The following is a 19,131-nucleotide window of genomic DNA, read 5'->3' on the forward strand; positions in this document are numbered from 1 at the left end:
TAAACATTAGCCAAAATGTTTGTTAAAACTCGTCAGAGGTATTACTCTGTTCATTGGTGTATGTAAGGTGGGGTAGGAGGCATAATAGACCCTTCTCTGTTTTTACGTTTTTATTGAAAAAGTTTCACTCATGACATTTAGGCATTTGAAGAATTCTAATTTGAATTCATTTTTTTCTAAAATTTTCTAAGGAAAAAGTTTATATTTATTTCTCCCAGATAACCAATTGCTTAACATTTTAAAGGGAATCTTAAACAAAATCTTATTTATCCAGCCTGAGAGCTCTATTCTTGTATGATATACATTTATAATTTTTTGTGTTTAAGATCTATATATGTATTTACTTTAGAATTTAATGCTGCTTCTGGTGAGGAAGGGTGAAATAAGTAATATTATGAAACAAATGATGCTTATTAAAATTGGAGAGGCAATTTCCTGTCTATTTTAAATAACCTCTTTTGGGTCCCTAGACAGTTCTAATAAAGGAGCAAATACCTGCAATAGTTAGGGGTAGACAGTCTGGTATTTATACAACAGACTAGAATAGAATAAAACCGGGTGGTTAGGAAATCTTATCAAAGCAGTGCTGAGTCTTTTTGACTCCAGTTGTTTAAAGTTTTTTTAGATTTCATAGCACCTTCAGTCCTTAAGATGTTAGATTTATTAAGTAATAATAATAGTTATTATTATTGTTGTCTTTTTTGTGCTTAACATTTTTTTGTAGAGAAATCCAGTAAAGCAGGATTAAGCCTGTTAACATCTTAATCAGAAAAATGATTGATGGGGTATAATTTTCCCTTTCCTCTATTTGTCCCATTGAGTCCTGACTATATAGTACTTTCAGATCACACAGTGGAAGGCTTGAGAGGATAAGATGGGGCCTAATTAAATAAGGATAAGGAAAAATCAGAAAGGGAAGAGAGTCTGGGGTCTGGCAAGAAGACAGTGGATGCGTAGCTTTTGTCTCCCTGGTTTATTTTAACATTCTTTTTTTTTCCTTTTTCTATTATGTAAGCTCTAATTTGCTGTTATATAAGAAAGAAGAGTAAATAATCTTTGGATTAAATGGAATGGGGGAGATATTTCTGTCACCAATCCAGTGAACTGTAGAACAGCTTTTAATTTTGCAGCCTAACTTCAAGGAATGTTTATGCTTCATGAGCTTTGCTTTCTGCTGTTTGCTCCATTTTCAGTTGTGGCAGAGCTCGTCTTGGGTTTAGTAACAGGAATGGTGATAATTGTAGGATACCGTGGAAGTCTGTTGTAATTTGTTTCAGTTAGATATTTAGGGGTTTGCCTAAATGTATGTGTTGTTTAGCTTTTATTTAGGATTTTTTTCCCCTGGGAGAAGACTTTATTTAGTTGCCTCTATGTTCTTTTTCTTGAAGAGCCTTATCTCGAGGATGTGATTGTGAAATTCTGTTTTTTGGGGTGCTATTTGTCTTTTATGGTGGTTTTTTTTAGTGTAGTTCATTGCAAAGTTTGTTTAGGTTTCCAGGTCTGAGGTGGGTGAGGTACATTATGATATTTATTATGTTAAGATAATTGATTAATCTTATAAACATTTCAAGGCAAGTTAAGACTTAGCTGTATATTGTTCAATATAAGTGCTTGGAAGTGAAAAAAAGTAGCACTTTAGGATGAATTATTTTTTTAGACTTGATTCTAAAGTGGCCAAAAGAACCTTATGAAGAAGAGTTGCTTTAGTTCCTGAATAAGTCCCTTTTGAAAAATTTTGATGACAAAACTGGGGAAACTCACATTTTAGATCTGGTAGTGCCTCCCCCCCGCCCCTTCATCCCATGATCCCTCTTACTCATTATTAGTCAGCTAAACTGGCCTTCTTTCAACCATGCCAAACTCACTTCATTGCTTGTTCTCTTCTGAAATGTAAATTCTCTCAGGCTGGCTCTTCCTTTTCACTCAGATACCATCTTCAATATCACCTTCTCAGGAGTTTCTGGGTTACCCAACCCAATAATCTATCCCCAGCATTCCATCGCATCTCCTTCCCAATTCTCACCTGATAGTTTTTTTTTTTTTCCTTAGTTGTTTAACCCTATTTTGTTCCTTTAGAACATCAAATTCCATTAGAAGAGAGAATTTGATATGTTTATGGCCTTGATGGTGGTGGTGGTTTCACTGGAGTAGACTTATTCTCCAATTCATGGAGTTGTATACATTAAATGTGTACTGCTTTTTACATGTCAGTGATACTTTAATAAAGTAGTTTAAAAAAGGAGAGAGACTTTGGCTGTCTTGCTCACTTCTATATCCCTAGTGCCATGCATGACATGTAGTAGGTGCTTCATTAAAGTTTGCATATGCAAATGTGGGAATTTTTGTCCCTTTTTTTTTTTTTTTTTTTGCTGTAAAGGACATCTAAGTTTATGATGTTTAAATTTTTTAAAGATACTTGCATTTTTACATCAAAGATTTATTTTCAGATGATTTGAGAAATGGAAATAGCTTAATTAGTGGAAAGGACTGGACAAAAAGTCCTAACAATAGGATTCTCTAATCATTCTGCAACTAACTGCAATTGCCTTATACGAAATCCCGTAATCTCCTAGTGACTCAATTTCTGCACGTATAATATGAGAAACACTCTTAGCATTTCATATGATGGGGCTGAGGGAGGTAGTAGGGGTAACACCATTCAGGGATTTGTAGACATCATAAAGGAATTTGTCTCCTACAAAAACAGAAAACTACTGAAGGATTTTAAGCGAGGTGGGAGAGGGTATTTGGAAGGGAGTGGTGTAGTGGTGGTGGTATGATTAGGTTTTCATTTTGAAAATCACTCTGGCTACAGTGTGGAGAATCCAAGGGAAGGGGCTGGAATGAATATAGACAGACTGTTTAGGAGATTAATGCAGTCATCCTGCAAAGGAATGGTGCTAACTTGAAGTAGGGTAATGTCGATGGACCTGGAGATGAGCTGGTGGATTTGAGTAATAATGGGGAGGTAAAGTCACTGGGATTTGGTGAGTCAGGTGTCAAGACTCATTTCTAGGTTTCTGTCTTGTACAACTAGATGGATCATGGTATCATTTACTGTGTTAGTGAAACTTGGAATAGGATCAGATTTCAGGAGGAAGAACATGTTTATAGTTTGGGACATGGAGGCACTTTTAAGACACTGAAGAAGAATTGTCAAGAAGATATTTGAATACATGGGCCTGGAGATAGAGAAGCCTGGGTTGCAAATGTGTATGGGAGTCATATGTGAATAGATTTTTAAATTGATATATCATGAATATGAAGTGCTTCATAAACCATAAAGGGCTACAGTTGTGTTTAGTTTCCTAATTTGTGGTGCTATTTCAAACCTGGTGATTTCTCTACTCATCTTTTATTTTTATATTATTTTTGATTTTTAGAATAACAAAAAATATTTTACTAAAACATAAGATTTACAGAAGTTTCCAGACAAGCCATACAAAATGGTCACAAGCTTTTTCTTGAAGGGAGGATTCTACACTTGACAGCAAAGTCACAGTGTTATTAGTGAGGGCTGTGATGTTTGTTTAATGTTCCCATTTTGGTTCAAACAATCAAGCTTGTCCATCTACAGTGTCTAAATAAAGTTAGACTTGGCTAGAGAGCATATTCTAAAGAACCGGCTAGCTGCTTTTAACCACTGCAATTAGATCATGAAAAAGAGGGGGAACGGAGCCCATAAAATTAGAATAAAACTAACTTCCCCCTCACCAAAAAAAAATAAAAACACCTATCCCCCTGCAGCTAACCCTGACAAGTACCTTCATTCACAGTGCTTTCTACTTAAACCATGATGGGGGAAACACGTAAAAGCAGAAAGGGGACATTGCTTTTAAATGTTTCGCAACAATCCAGATGATGCTTCTAGCCTCTGCTCATGCTTTACAACAGTGAATCAGGACAAGACATATTTGCTGATGGGCATTTAATCATCAAAGGACTGAAGATGTCTGGGCTTTTATTCTGTAATGTTTCTAAAACCGTGTCCATTAAATGCAAACAAAAAAGTCTTGGCAGAACTGGAGAAGTGATGCACACTTGACGATCGGATTGATTTAAATATTATTCATGGCATATAGCCTAGTCCATGCTCTAGCTGTTTCTATGGCTTGGGCTTCATTGGTCTTCCACTGCTTCGCTACATCATTTGCTAATGGATCATCTGGATTGGGAGCACTTCACAAAGCCTGGATCTGTGCGGATCTACAGTGCTGGGGACCACTGATCTTTCAAAATATCTAAACATATTCTTCCCAAATTGTCTACATTAGGATGATAAATTTTGGTCATGAAACCTACTTTAGAGGCTGCCATTGGGTATTCTTCTGGAAGGAATAGTTCAAGTTTAAAAATCCCTTCCTCAAAAGGGGAATCCTGAGACTCAGCAATGACCACATGAAAATAACGGGTGTTGCTCATCTATAAAGTTCTTCTCAGGAGACCTTCTATCCTAAATATTGCATAAATGAAACAACTGTTGGACTTATTTATGTTTAAAAAATTTTGATTAAACCTTTTAACAGAGAAGAAATTTGAGCTTAATATACAAAATTTTTAGTAATTTTTTTCTGCATGGTGGAATTATAGGTCATTTATGGTTTTTTTTTTTTTTTTTTTTTTTTTTTTGTGGTACGCGGGCCTCTCACTGTTGTGGCCTCTCCCGTTGCGGAGCACAGGCTCCGGACGCGCAGGCCCAGCAGCCATGGCTCACGGGCCCAGCCGCTCCGCGGCATGTGGGATCCTCCCGGACCGGGGCACGAACCCGTGTACCCCGCATCGGCAGGCGGACTCCCAACCACTGCGCCACCAGGGAAGCCCCCATTTATGTTTTTATATGTAAAATTAAATATAGATTTTCTACATTGAAGATGAATCACTTTAAAAGTTTTTAAAATATCATTTAATTTCTGAAAAAGTTACAAATTTGCAGTTGATGCTAACATGAGGGAATCACTGTCAGAACTTTTAAGTGATTTCCTTTATGGTGATCTAGAGTTTAAAGCTATCATCCATTTAGCTCCACCTAGTGAAATAACTGCTTTGTGTTATATTTATTCTCTAGAAATAAATAAATAAAATGTTATATTTATTTTCTAGAAATAGCTGTATTTTGACTTTTACCATAAATGTGTTGGCTTGCTGCATTCTGAGTTTGATGAATATCTTCTTTTCAAACCAGTGCAGTACTGAAGTATAGAAATATATTTATTATAATATGTGGTAAACATTAGTGCTTTTTAAAAAAACTTACTGCTTCTTTTTAGAATGCTTTCATTCGATGGCACAGGGCTCATCTTGTAAGTATATGGCTGTGAATGACAATAGCTTCATTTTAATCCAGAGAAGACTGAGTGGGAAGGATATATACTGCATTTCCTGCCATATTAATGAATCAGTGAAGGGTCTTGGTAATAAGCATGTAATATAGTTTAAAAGTTTATACATCAGATTTATTGGACCATGTATCAAAAGTGCATGAAATATACAGAAGTTGAGAGAATAGTTTAGTGTAATGAACCCCAATGAGCCTGTAACTCAGCTTTAACAATTATTAACTGATGGCCAATCTTGTTTCATGTATATCCTCACCCTCTTAATTTTGTTTTTAAAAAGTTTATTAATTGATATGAATCATGCTAATGATATTGTGAGAGATTGCGTTTCTTTTGTTTTATTATTTTTACTTTTAATTGTGGTAAAGAAACACAGTTTACCATCTTAACCATTTTTAAGTGAATCTTTCAGTAGTGTTAAGTATATGCACATTGTTGTGTAAATTATCACCAGAAGGTTTTCATCTTGCAAATCTGAAATGCTATATCCATTAAACAACAACTCCCCATTTTCCTCTTTCCCCAGACCATGGTAACCACCATTCTACATTTTGCTTCTATGAATTTGACTACTTTGGATACCTCATATAAGTGGAATCATACAGTGTTTATCTTTGGGGGGCTGGGATTTATTTCACTTAGCATAATGTCCTAAAGATTCATCTATGGTGTAGCATGTGACAGAATTTCCTTCCTTTTTATGCCTGATTCATATTCCATTGCATGTATATACTGCATTTTGTTTATCCATTCATCTATCAATGGATATTTGGGTTGCTTCCACCTCTTGGCTATTGTGAATTATGCTGCAGTGAACATGGGTGTGCAAATACCTCTTTGAGGCCCTACTTTCAATTCATTCAGATATATACCCAGAAAAGGGATTGCTGGATCATATGGTAGTTCTATTTTTAATTTTTTGAGGAGCCTCCATCTTGTTTTCCATAGTGGTTGCACCATTTTTCATTCCCACGAACAGTGCCCAAGGGTTCCAGTTTCTCCACATCCTTGTCAACACTTACTATTTCTATTTTTTTGATAGTAGCCATCCTAATGGGTGTGAAGTGATATCTCATTATGATTTTGATTTGCATTTCTCTAATTTAATGATGCTGAGCATCTTTTTATATGCTTGTTGGTCATTTGTATATCATCTTTGGAGAAATGTCCGTTCAAGTCCTTTGCCCATTTTTAATTGGGTTATTTGTTTCTTTATAAGTGAGTTACAGTTCTTTACATATTCTGCATATTAAACCTTCATCAGATATATGATTTGGAAATGTTTTCTCCCATTCTTTAGGTTGCCTTTTCACTCTGTTGTTTGTGTCCTTTGATGTACAGAAGTTTTTAAGTTTGATGTAGTCCCATTTGTCTATTTTTGCTTTTGTTGCCTGTGCTTTTGGTGTCATATCTAAGGAATCGTTAAATCCAAAGTCATGAAGCTTTTCCCCTATATTTTCTTCTAGGAGTTTTATATTTAGATGTTAAATTTAGGTCTTTAAATTTAGCCTTTAATCATTTTGAATTAATTTTTCTATATGGTGTAAGATAAGGGCCCAACTTCATTCTTTTGCATGTGGATATCCAGTTTCCTCAACACCGTTTGTTGAAGAGACTGTCCTTTCCCCACTGAGTGGTCTTTGCACCCTTGTCAAAGATCATTTGACCACATATGTGAGGGTTTATTTCTAGGTTCTTTATTCTATTTCATTGATCTAAGTATCTGTCTCTATGCCAGTACCATACTGTTTTTTTTGTTTTGTTTTGTTTTTTGTTTTTTTTTTGTGGTACACGGGCCTTTCACTGTTGTGGCCTCTCCCGTTGCAGAGCACAGGCTCCGGATGCGCAGGCTCAGCAGCCATGGCTCACGGGCCTAGCTGCTCTGCGGCACGTGGGATCTTCCCAGACCAGGGCACGAACCCGTGTCCCCTGCATTGGCAGGTAGACTCTCAACCACTGCGCCACCAGGGAAGCCCCCCCATACTGTTTTGATTACTGTAGCTTTGTAATATATTTTGAAATCAGGAAGTGTGAGACCTCCAACTTTGCTTTTCTTTTTCAAGATTATTTGGCTATTTGGTTTCCCCTGAAAGGCAGTATGAATTTTAGGCTGGATATTTCTATTTCTGAAAAAAATGCCTTTGGACTTTTGATAGAGATTGTGTTGAATCTGTGGAGTGCTTCAAGTAGTATTGACATTTAACAATAGTAAGTCTTCCAAGCTGAACACGAACTGTCTTTCTATTATTTGTGTCTTCTCTAATTTCTTTCAGTAATGTTTTGTAGTTTTTGGTATACAGGTCTTTCACTTTCTTGGTTAGGTTTATTTCTAGTTATTGTATTATTTTTTTCAAGTTAGTGTTTTTGTTTTGTTTTTAACATCTTTATTGGAGTATAATTGCTTTACAATGTTGTGTTAGTTTCTGCTGTATAACAAAGTGAATCAGCTATAAGTATACATATATCCCCATTATTGTATTATTTTTGATGCTATTGTAAGTGGAATTGTTTTCTTAATTTTATTTCTGGATTGCTCATTGTTAGTGTATATAGAAGCACAATTAATTATCGCGTGTTGATTTTGTATCCTGTAACTGTGCTGAATTAATTTATTAGTTCTAACAGTTTCTTTTTCTTGTGGAATTTTTGGGGTTTTCTATGTATAACATCATGGCATCTGCAAACAGAGATAATTTTACCTCTTCCTTTCCAATTTGGATACCTTTTATTTCCTTTTCTTGTCTAATTGTTCTGGGTAGGACTTCTAATACTATGTTGAATAAAAATGGTGAGAGTGAGAATCCTTATCTTGTTCCTGGTCTTAGAGGATAAGTGTTTCACCATTGATGTGATGTTAGCTATGTGCTTTTTATATATTACCATTATTATTATTATTTTAAAAAAGATATTGGGGGTAGGAGTTTATTAATTAATTAATTTATTTTTGCTGTGTTGGGTCTTCGTTTCTGTGCAACGGCTTTCTCTAGTTGTGGCAAGCGGGGGCCCCTCCTCATCACGGTGCACGGGCCTCTCACTATCGCGGCCTCTCTTGTTGCAGAGCACAGGCTCCAGACGCGCAGGCTCAGTAGTTGTGGCTCACGGGCCTAGTTGCTTCGGGGCATGTGGGATCCTCCCAGACCAGGGCTCGAACCTGTGTCCCCTGCATTAGCAGGCAGATTCTCAACCACTGTGCTGCCAAGGAAGCCCCCATATATTACCATATTATGTTGAGGTAATTTCCTTCTATTTCCAGTTTTTTGAGTGTTTTTATCGTGAAAGATTTTAAATCTTATTTAATGATATTTCTACGTTGGTTGAGATGATCATGGACTTTTGTCCTTAAGTCAGTTAATGTGGTGTATTACATTGATCAATTTTCATGTGATGAACTGTCCTTGCATTCCAAGAATAAATCCCACTTAGTCATGGTGTATAATCCTTTTAATGTGCTGTTGAATTCAATCTGTCCCCCTGATTATTCTGATTTCTTTTGAAGTAAATACCAGAAACAGGCATTAAGCTGATAAACAGGTAAACATATGATATAAGGGCAGATACTGATAACTGTTATGAAGATAAGTGAAACAGGGCAGAAAGCTAAAGAGTGGCAAGGGTAGAATGGGGCTGGTACTGTTTAGATACAGAGGTTTGAGAAGCCCTCTAACGCAGTGATATTTAAGAAGAACCAGAATGAAGGTGAGGGAAGAACCTTACAGACACAGGGGACAGCAGAGGTGGGAATTTGCTTAGAGCTCTTGGGAAATACCTGGGAAGGCAGGAGCGAGAGTAGGGACAAGAGAGTAAGTCACAGAGGCTGGGGAGGTTCTGGATATCCGCAGAATAGGAGGGCACATAAATCCCATCTCCTGAGCCTTAGCACAGACAGCTCCATATATGGCTTTTATTACACATTACAGATCTCCCCCTGTCTTTTTATTTCCTTTGCCTTTGCTGTCCTATATATAGAAAGAATGTGCTTGCTTTGTTAACCAAAGGACAGGGCCTGAGTTCTATCCCACCCAGATTTCCTCTGAAGACGGGTGAAATGGAGTGGGTGGAGTCACTGGGTCCAGCCAGAATCCATTGTGATGTCTAATGCGATTTGGGGGAAAAAAAAATCATTGTTTCAAAAATAAAACATTATGGTATATGATCTTATATATTTTATAATTAGAATATGTACCTAATATTTTAAATTTAAATAGTAGGAAATGGATTTCTTGATGAAATTCGTAACAGAACTTTTAACTGGCAGCATGATCTATAGTATAGAGTTACCTCCTTCCTATAAACAGTTGTGTTGGGATGTTTAGCATTCCCATGAAATGATTTCCCAAATCTGCCTTTTTGGAGGAAGTGTAAAGTACTCTCGTGCTACTGTGGGAACTAGAAGGTACAGAACACCCTGGAGCTTGTAGACATTTGTCACCATCCTTGGTAATGTAAGGAATGTTGTGGTACAAGCATGTTAAGCATCATGGAGAATGTGGAGAGGTTGTTTGCTTTGTCCCCAAATGGAGTTTCATTTACAGTCTTGCTCAGTGATTTATGCATTTGTCTCCTCTAGTATTTAATCGTTTTATTTGTTTGTTAAAATCCCTGAATCTAGATAATTTGATTCCACTTATAAAATATTTACTTGTTATATTAGGCAGGGTGCTAAACTTGGAAATTAAGAGTACTGAGTTAAATTTAAAATTTGTTGAAAAGTATTCATCATAATGCAGACTATTTAATGCCTTGGCAGTGCCTCTGGCTCTTCTCATTTAACGTGTTAGGAGACAGACTGGCAGCAGTTGTAAGCTGAAACCTGGTTGTATGCAGAATGAGACTGATAGGGGTACAAGGAAAATGGAGAAAATCTGAAAATGTTTCTGTGTGTGTGTGTTTCCTTAAATTAAATTGTGACACATTTGCTTAAAATAGAGTTTTATATTCTGTTTATCAAGGTTATTATAACTTCATGATAGAGGATCCTAAGACTGAAACTGGTTTTAAATATTGTTTTGTGGAATAACCAAATTTGTCTCTTAACAATTTTGTCGTGATGTCACGCAAGTTGCTTTGATATAATAAGCATGTTTTACAATGTGTTTGAGTCATTTTTCCCTAGCAGACCTCAAGTTTATTACTCAGAGGAGAAGCATGAATTTACAGTATATTCTTAGCTGCTCTTCTCTATCTATCACTCAGCTGTCAAGGCCTATGGAATCTAAAATAGATCCTGACCAATGGGAGACAGCCTACACACTGCTTACGGGATGATTTGGATGTGGACAGCTTTATCGTGCACAGATGCTGGTCTGTGTTGCAGTGTTGAGGCGGCAGGATGCAGAGTTGAAGTTTTCCAGTGGAGTCTCTGAAAAGGGACAGCTTTGAAAGACAGCTTCTAAAGAATAACAAATAGGAGGAGTTACAGTACCTGATTTGGGGACTGCTCTTACTCAAGTGCTGCACAGCAAGGAAGATAATTTTCAGGCGTTATGAAGGCGGAGAAGGATTCTGAAGACGAGGAAAATATCGTTAGAGATCCAAGCTAAGTGTAGCCCAGCATGAAGACTGCAGAACAGGAAGAGTTGTAACGAGAAGGACCGAGTCACTTGTTAGGCGTTTCTCTGAGGGCTTGCTTTGTGAGCTACAGAGATTTGTAACTTAATGCGAAGTAGTTTGCTGTTAGCAACAAGAAACTAAATCCTGTCTATGATGAACTGTTGGTTTTCGTGTGCTCCTAAGAACAGAGTAGGTATCCCTGTAGTCCAGTGTAACAAGAGTCTTGGCTAGGCTTTTCGAACCGTATTCTTTTAAAATGTACTGTTTTATTAATTTTGGTTTCTTTGTCTATTATATTCTCTCTGCTTTATTTGATTAGCAGATTGGGGTTAGTGATCGAAAACAAAAGTTCTTGTTTCTTTTTCTGTGTTTAAAAAGCATATAATAGAATCTTAATAATTGAGCAGTATTTCTGTTAACTGACAGTGGACCAAAATGGAAAACAATGCTTAGTGGAGTAGAATTGAGAATCACAGGACAATATGAGACTTTAATCTCATTTAATTATCTTTTAAAGAGCCTTACTTTTGGATTTTACAATTGTTTTAGTGTTTTAAATAGCTCCTTTCTCCACCAGGACTTTACCTGGAAATAAAGTTGAGTTGTTCTAACTGCAAGGATAAACTAATCAATTTAGAGCAAGCGTTTGTGTGCTAAACATGACTTAATCCCTTAGGCATTTGAAAACACAAAGCCTACATCTACTACCACTCCCCAATTTAGAGTCAGTAAACTGATTGTTTTGTTTTAAAGCTAAAGAAAGGGGATGCCTAAAATGTAGTTTAGACTTTGAGCCAGTGAGTAGGGCTTAGCCCTACTCATAGTTGGTAGTTTGAACTTTTCAGGTTAGAAAGAAGTGGGTTCATCTCCAAATTTGACTAGAGACAACAATTCTGAAGTCTGTGTAGGTACTTGAATCAGATTTCAGGGATGGGTTAAAATTTTAATGTATTTATCTTTTTTCATATTCAGTTTTTATATACTTCACTTCAAGTATTTAATGAATGCATTGCTTATTTAGCTAGAAAATTGGTTGCTTTCTTTTTTTCTGGTTTAGAGGGGATAGTAAATATAAAATAATCATACTGATCCAGCATTTAGAGGATATGCTTCATTTAAGTGATTCATTACCCCCTCCACACCCAGAAATTTGTTATGGTATTTGTGGATATAGGAATTGCTTTGTAAGTTAAGTGAAAAATATGTACATCTTTTTTTCTAGAAATGATGCTGGACTTAGCAAAGAATTTAGCAATAAGTTTACTGTATAGAATTTTAAAAGGCTAAAACCTTACTTGTTTAAATAATGTATATTTTAGTGCTGGGTTCTACATTTCTACTTACTAAGAAAAGGTTGAAGTTACTGGCTTCAGAATGTCTTGAATATATTTTCTCCAATCAAAGCTAAAGATAACCTTGATATAATTAAAATATACATCATGTGATACATTCTCCTATTAAAAAAAATTGCCTTTGAGCTTCCTTTTAAATACACATGCACTGTTTTTGTTGAAATAAAAAATCTTTTTTAACAAAAGCAATATATGTTGAATGTAAAGAAGGAAGAAAATGAAAGTCATCTATGATCCTATAATTTTAGGATTTTTAAGTAGTTAGTACTTTAGAGTCTTTTTTTTTCATTTTATTCTATGTAGAAGTTTCTTTTTATCCTAACATATAAGCATAATGGATTGCTTTTTCTCTTGAGCGTACGTGTGTGTAATTTGTCTCCATAATTATATTTCAAACAGTGCCTTTTAAGCGAGTAGTGGTGGTGGGGTTCTTAAAAGGTGTGCAGAATTCCACTGTGTCTAAGGGTCTTGGGAGATAATCAGAGCCAAATCTGAAAGCGTGAGTTACAGAATAGGAAAAAAAAGAGCACACTGATTTTTGAAGTCATGAGAAATCTCGATTGAGCTTGGCTGCTTGAGTCGTTTAATGTCCCTGGAGTCTTGATTTTTCTCATCTGTTAAGTGAGGATGATAATTCTAGTTTACTAGGGTTGTTCGAGTCATTCATGCCTGGAACAGGGTAGGTGTTCAATCTTTCTCTGCTCTGAAGGCAAAGAAAACAGGGCAGAAAACATGAGAGACATCCTTTTTCTCAAAAGTATAATTAAAATATTTCTTGTACATCAGGTGTTTTGGAAAGGTTCTTTTTGTGACGTTGGAACAGCAGGGACAAGGAAATTTGGGGTGCAGCTGGTAACTGAGTGATGTATTATACATTTCTGCTTTCCCTTCTCTTTTTTTTTCTCCCCTTCTTTGGAAAGTCTTACTAATATATATAGTATGCCATGTTTACATTCTTTTTTTCTTTTTTGTAGCAAGCAGCAGATTGGAACAAATATGATGACCGATTGATGAAAGCAGCAGAAAGGGGAGATGTAGAAAAAGTGTCCTCAATCCTTGCTAAAAAGGGGGTCAATCCAGGCAAACTAGATGTGGAAGGCAGATCTGCGTGAGTATCACGATAATTCCCTAAAGGAAATTTGGGTAGACCCTTGGGATACAAATGAAATTTCTGAATTATAGTTATCAACATTTAATTTAAAAAAACCTTTATCAAAACCCACACTATAAAATCTTTCAACATCACTTTCAAACAATTTGGACTAATAATTCTTCTCAATATGAAACATTTTCAAGTGAGAGAAAGAATACTAAAATACTACCCAGTGGTCTAATTGTTTGGACGCTGTGGCAAACCATAGCCTGGGTTATTTGGTGCATTTTTATTCGGTGCAATTTTGTTTATAAGCTTTTTTATACTCCTTATCATATTTGATCCTTGCAGTGGCCCTTTGAAAAAGGTAGGAAAAAGTTTACAGAGGTTAAATAACTTGGTCTAGTCTCATTAAAAGTCACACGTCTGGGCTTCCCTCATGACGCAGTGGTTAAGAATCCACCTGCCAAGGCAGGGGACACGGGTTCGAGCCCTGGTCCGGGAAGATCCCACATGCCGCAGAGCAACTATAAGCCCGTGAGCCACAACTACTGAGCCTGCGCTCTGGAGCCCACGAGCCACAACTACTGAGCCTGCATGCTATTACTACTGAAGCCTGCGCACCTAGAGCCCATGCTCCACAACAAGAGAAGCCACTGCAATGAAAAGCCCGCTCGCCACAACTAGAGAAAGCCCACACGCAGCAAGGAAGACCCAATGCAGCCAAAAAAAAAAAAAAAAAAGTCACAGGTCTGTGATGTAAACCCAAGTTTTCTGTCTTGGAAGAGTTCTGTAAATTACACTGCCTTTTCCTCTTAACCCCCAATCCATTTTTATATTTGGGTAATTAATTTAAATGAGAATGTTTCAGGCAGTAGGGAGGCAGAATGACTAGTGTGACTTAGGGAGATACAGGTAGTGATCCTACCCTTTTGCTTTTGTTACTGAGGACTTTACATGCTTATGAACCAGGCATCTTTTCTCTCACCCCTCCCCAGTCTTTATCATTTCTCTTCCTGTTGAGGATGGGAAGCAGTTGGGTTAAAGGGTAGATCTAGCTTCTGTTACTACCCTCTATAAATATAGCAGTTAAAACCTTATCTGGGAAACCTTCCAAAGTTAGAGGTGAAAAGTCTCGTTTCCTAAAATTCCTCTCCGCCTTATACTTGCGTAAGTTTTTTTTTAGACTATTATAACTGGAAACCAGGTACTAAATATAGAAATGAATATTAAGAAGTGGATAGTTAATGTTTGATGTAGGTCACTACCTTAGAATGCTTAGATATTTAAGTATAGTGAAAATAGCAAAGCATGACTTTAAGTTGTTCATAAGAGCAATAAAGTTTGAGAAGTTCCAATTTTTTTATACTGTTTCAGTTTTATCAGGTAGGCAATTTGATAGCTACAGAAACTGGTTATTTTGAGTCCTGCTGCTATTTTTGCTAATTTTACACCATTTATAGGGCTCACAGTATAAATAGTGAAAATTTAATATCTAAAACTGACTGTTTTTCTTTTTTTTTTCCCAAAATGCCAAGATGTTAAAAGATAAAAGGATCTTCTTTGGGATGAAAATCTTCAGTGAAACCTAATTTCTTCAGTTCTGTCCGTCCATGCTTTGAATGTTTTGAAAGAATGATTACTTGAGTTTTTGTTCAGGTTTTTTTGATCTAAGGTTCAACTTTGAGGGAAATTATTTGTATTAATGGTCAGAATTATGAAAATCTGGTGTAATTTGATTAACTATGAACTTTAGTTTGTGAAATATTTGAGTAGTATTAGTTTCTGAGGTTTTCACTGTAGGAAGTAGAATTCTTTCTGGGATTCATAGGATAAAATACTTTCCTTTTGTTACTCACACACAAACTGTATTCTTTCTTAATTAAAGCATTTTATATTTAGTCAAGTATAGGGCATATTACAAATACATTTTCTGTAATTATAAAAATAATGTTATTTTGAATGATTTTTTTGGTTTTCAATTTTTGAAATTTAAGACAAAAGTAACATGTCCTTCATGACCTCTATCCAATTTCAAAAATGAAATATTTGAGGCCTAGCCATAGTCACTGCAAGGATCTGTTTTCTTCCTGTTTGCCTCTTTCCTAGGGTGTAGCCCTTTGCCCAGGCAAAATGGGGCAGGTTCACCAAGAAGCTTCACTGCCACTTGGAGAGCCATGGATTCCAATTCCTGTCTCCCCATCCCCTCAGGCTGTCAAAAGTACTGTTCAGCCTCCCAGCTGTTTTCTCTAGAATCAGCAAATGCTCCTAGACAAAAAGTAGCCCCAAATACCAAGCTCACCTCTCTGGGCCTCTGTCCTTCCCTGCATACTGGCCTAGTAATTTTTCACTGTCTTGTTAGCCTACTGATACCTTCAAGCAGATGCATTATTTTTTATGAAGCTCTTCTAGTTGTCCTCAGAGGTGGGGACTGTCCATATTACCTGGATCTCCTATTATAGAAGTAAAAGTACTTGTCTTGTTTAAAAAACGAAAACTTAAAGTTGATTTTTTAATTGAAAAAGAGTATTTCTATAAAGCAGTTTTCCAACTTTCCTTTGCAACTCTGCATACAATTTAATGATGGATATATCTTCTTTCTGAAGTACATCTACTATTTATAGCACAACAGTATTAATAATGCATTGTAGATTTGCTGTGATTTCTGCCCTTTTAAGTGCGTCATCAGTATAATGTTGAGTTATTTTGAAGAAAGAAGTCTTTCAGATTTTGTGAGCTAAGAAATGAAGACAAGCAGACAATAAACGAGATCCCCAAGATTGTTGGAAGACTAAAAACCTTTGCTTGACGGAAGTTACCATTCCTCAAAAGGTTCTCATGGTGCATTGCATAGTGTAATTCCCCACTTCAGTGTTGCAAAGAGATTGATACCCTCAACCTTATAGCAATTTAAGGAGAACTTATCTGCCTTTTAAGAACACTATATTCCTTTTATCAGAAACATCTCTTTCTCTCTAATTCAAACTTTACACAAACCTGGTTTACTTTACTTAGTAGTGCTCAGTCTCTAGTTTGCATTTATATCCCTTATAATACTAATAGAGGCATAACTAGTGTTGTAATATCTGGAAATGAATTTGCTAGCTATCTCCAGATTTTGTCTCTAAGCATTCAGTTATTCAGATATTTGAGGGTGCGTCATCTGTCTGGTACTTTCATTGGTTCTGGGAATATAATAGGAAGCAGAACAGACAAGAATTCCCACTTTCATCTAGTTAGTTGAGTAGGAAAAGATTAATAGACCATAAAGAAAATAAATCTTGAATTTATATATGGTATTAGAAAACATGTAATTCTATTTAGAATAATGAAGGCCAGGATGGGGAAGCTAGGAGTACTAAGGTTGCAGCGGATGGGGAAATGTAAAATTTTCAAGTGGTATGGTTAGGGAAGACCCCGACAGGGAGTGTGCTGCCAAGTGTGTCTGTATCCAGGCACCTTGCTGAGCCTTTACCTCCTGGCAACTTCACGATGGGTACGGTACTCGTTTAGGACCTGAGTTCAATCTCCTTTGCCAACAAGTCCTACAGTATTTACTTACAATGTCAGTTCTTAATGCACACAAAATATTTCTGTAAATGTTTATTAATTAAGAAAGTATTAGATGATCAAAGAAACAATGGGATATTTTATCATGTATCTTGAGTACTTGATGGCTTAAAGTTATTTCGTGTTCAACTCTGTTTGTGTGAAATTTGAACCAGTCATACAGGTCTCTGAGTAAAAGGAAGAATAATGTGGTAGTACTTCAGGAAGAAGATGATGCCAGATCTTTTGTGGCTTTCAAGTGTAGCTTAGCTTGTTTTGAAGACTTTTCTGTGCCAGGTTTAATATGATAATCCTAAAGAGATGGATAAGTGTTTTGATCTGTCTTTGGCCTGAGCATTCCATCGTAACTTCATTTGTTTTGGCGGTTTCAGTATATTTGAAACTAAGTAAAGTAATCTGATAGAAACTTTTCAGTGCATTTATTAAGGTCTAAACACCAGTGCCTTTGTTATTGAAATGATAAACTATAGAGGTAATAATGTAAATTTGGATTAAAATGAGTTTTTCAGTAATATGAGATAGGTTTCTTTTTTCTTGGATTAAACATATAGGTGTTCTAATGTAGCCTTTAAAATGCATGTTCACACGTGTGTGTATGTATGTGTGAGTATTGAATATAAGGTGACATTTATGTAACATTTAAGTTAACCTTGAGTCGTTTCCATGGCATAACAAGTATTTTCTTTTTGTTTAGCTTTCATGTTGTAGCCTCAAAGGGGAATCTTGAGTGTTTGAATGCCATCCTCATACATGGAATTGATATTACAACCAGTGACACCGCAGGTACGTTTGCCTCCATAGTCAGTTACAAACAGAGAAGACAAGCATTGTCCACTGCCAATGCTCTAAATCAGAGCTAAATGTGATTTACAAAGAGAAGTCCTTAACTCTCTGTTTCTAATTAACTGAGGTATTGCTCTGGGGGAGAGGGCAAGTACTGAGGATGTAGCAGAAAGGATGACCGAATGGATGAGCAGCTGGAGACCTGAGGTCTAGGGCTGGTCTTGGTAGTGCTACAGGATTCTAAAATCTCAGACTCTGAAGAACCTTTAGGGGCCATTTAGTTTATACTCATATACTATTCAGTATATGAATTCTCGCTGTCCTGAGGTCATTTGGTTTTTGGTTGGACATTTCTTGTGTTGAGGAACTAACTGTCTCATAATAACAACATCACCAGTAGTGATCATAACAAGAAGAGGTGACACTTATTTAACATAGACTTAGCTACTCTGCTAAGCGCTCTACACGTACTAACTCATTTTATCCTCACATCAAGCCAATGAGGCTGCAAGGCACTGCACTGTTAAGCGACTTACCCGGGGTCTTTCAGTGGATGAGTCGCAGTCAGAGTTTGTGTTTTTAACCATTATGCCTCATGAGGAGACCTGGTCTGTGTTTAACTAGCTATATTTATAAAAATTATTTCTAATAGACAGTTTAAGTCTGTCTCTTACCAGGCCTTCTGCTTAAACTTAGTCATACCTATGTCTGTCTTTTAAAATATTACAGCATAAGTTTGTCTGCACATCACAAGATAGATTTAAAGTCTTTGAATATAGCTATTGCTTTTCTTCAGTGTTTTAGTTTTCTGTTCATCTGGACAATCATTCTCAGTTCTCTGAGACCTGTGGCAGCTTATTTCTCTGCACTTCTACTTTGTTATTCAGTTAAATACGGGAGCTGACATAGAGCAGAGAATGTCCTTAACAACTTTAATTTTTATCCTATGACTCCATGTATGGACAAATAAATACATTACTGTTAACCAACATTGTGTTTGGAAATGGAAGGCAAGCGAGGAGAGAGAGAGAGATCACAAATGAGTTAGTGAGGAAAATCTTTACCTAAAGTTACCTTAATTGAAGATGAAACTCAATTTATTTGCCACCTTTGAATGAACAAAAAGCTCTTATTACTTATATATATGTTTTCCACTGATGCGGAAGAATATTTATTTTTAGAAATTTTGGATTAACCATACCATTTCAAATTCATAAGACTATTTATTGTGCTGGTTCCAATTCAAACACGTGTCTTTCTTGTTTTTGTCTGTGTTCTTTCTGCTCTGGACATTTCGGCCTTGTGGCCAATCTAAATGACTTTTGCCCTCCCTCCTTCAGTGCAGATGAAGCTCAAATGCTTTCCCAAGCTCAGCAGACGACGTCTTTTCATATACTGCATTCTGGCATACCTTGCTTTACCCATTTTGTCTTTTGTTTAGTCATGT

At 36.4% G+C, this 19,131-nt stretch overlaps 1 protein-coding gene across 2 annotated transcripts in view; it reads left to right on the forward strand.

The window, feature by feature from the left end:
* UACA (uveal autoantigen with coiled-coil domains and ankyrin repeats) overlaps positions 1-19,131 on the forward strand; it is an 85,667-nt gene that overhangs the window by 30,371 nt on the left and 36,165 nt on the right. Inside the window, exons 1-3 of one of the 2 annotated variants that reach the window (XM_024747531.1) lie at positions 10,646-11,075; positions 13,213-13,346; positions 17,596-17,684. In XM_024747531.1, coding sequence (XP_024603299.1) covers positions 11,037-11,075; positions 13,213-13,346; positions 17,596-17,684 — 262 coding nt within the window. In that variant the 5' untranslated portion in view covers positions 10,646-11,036. Of the gene's footprint in view, positions 1-10,645; positions 11,076-13,212; positions 13,347-17,595; positions 17,685-19,131 lie in introns of those variants that run through there. The other variant, XM_024747530.1, reaches the window with a different exon arrangement.

The sequence above is a fragment of the Neophocaena asiaeorientalis genome, unplaced genomic scaffold (assembly GCF_003031525.2).
Source record: "Neophocaena asiaeorientalis asiaeorientalis breed wild unplaced genomic scaffold, Neophocaena_asiaeorientalis_V1.1 scaffold591, whole genome shotgun sequence".
Lineage (NCBI taxonomy): Eukaryota > Metazoa > Chordata > Mammalia > Artiodactyla > Phocoenidae > Neophocaena > Neophocaena asiaeorientalis.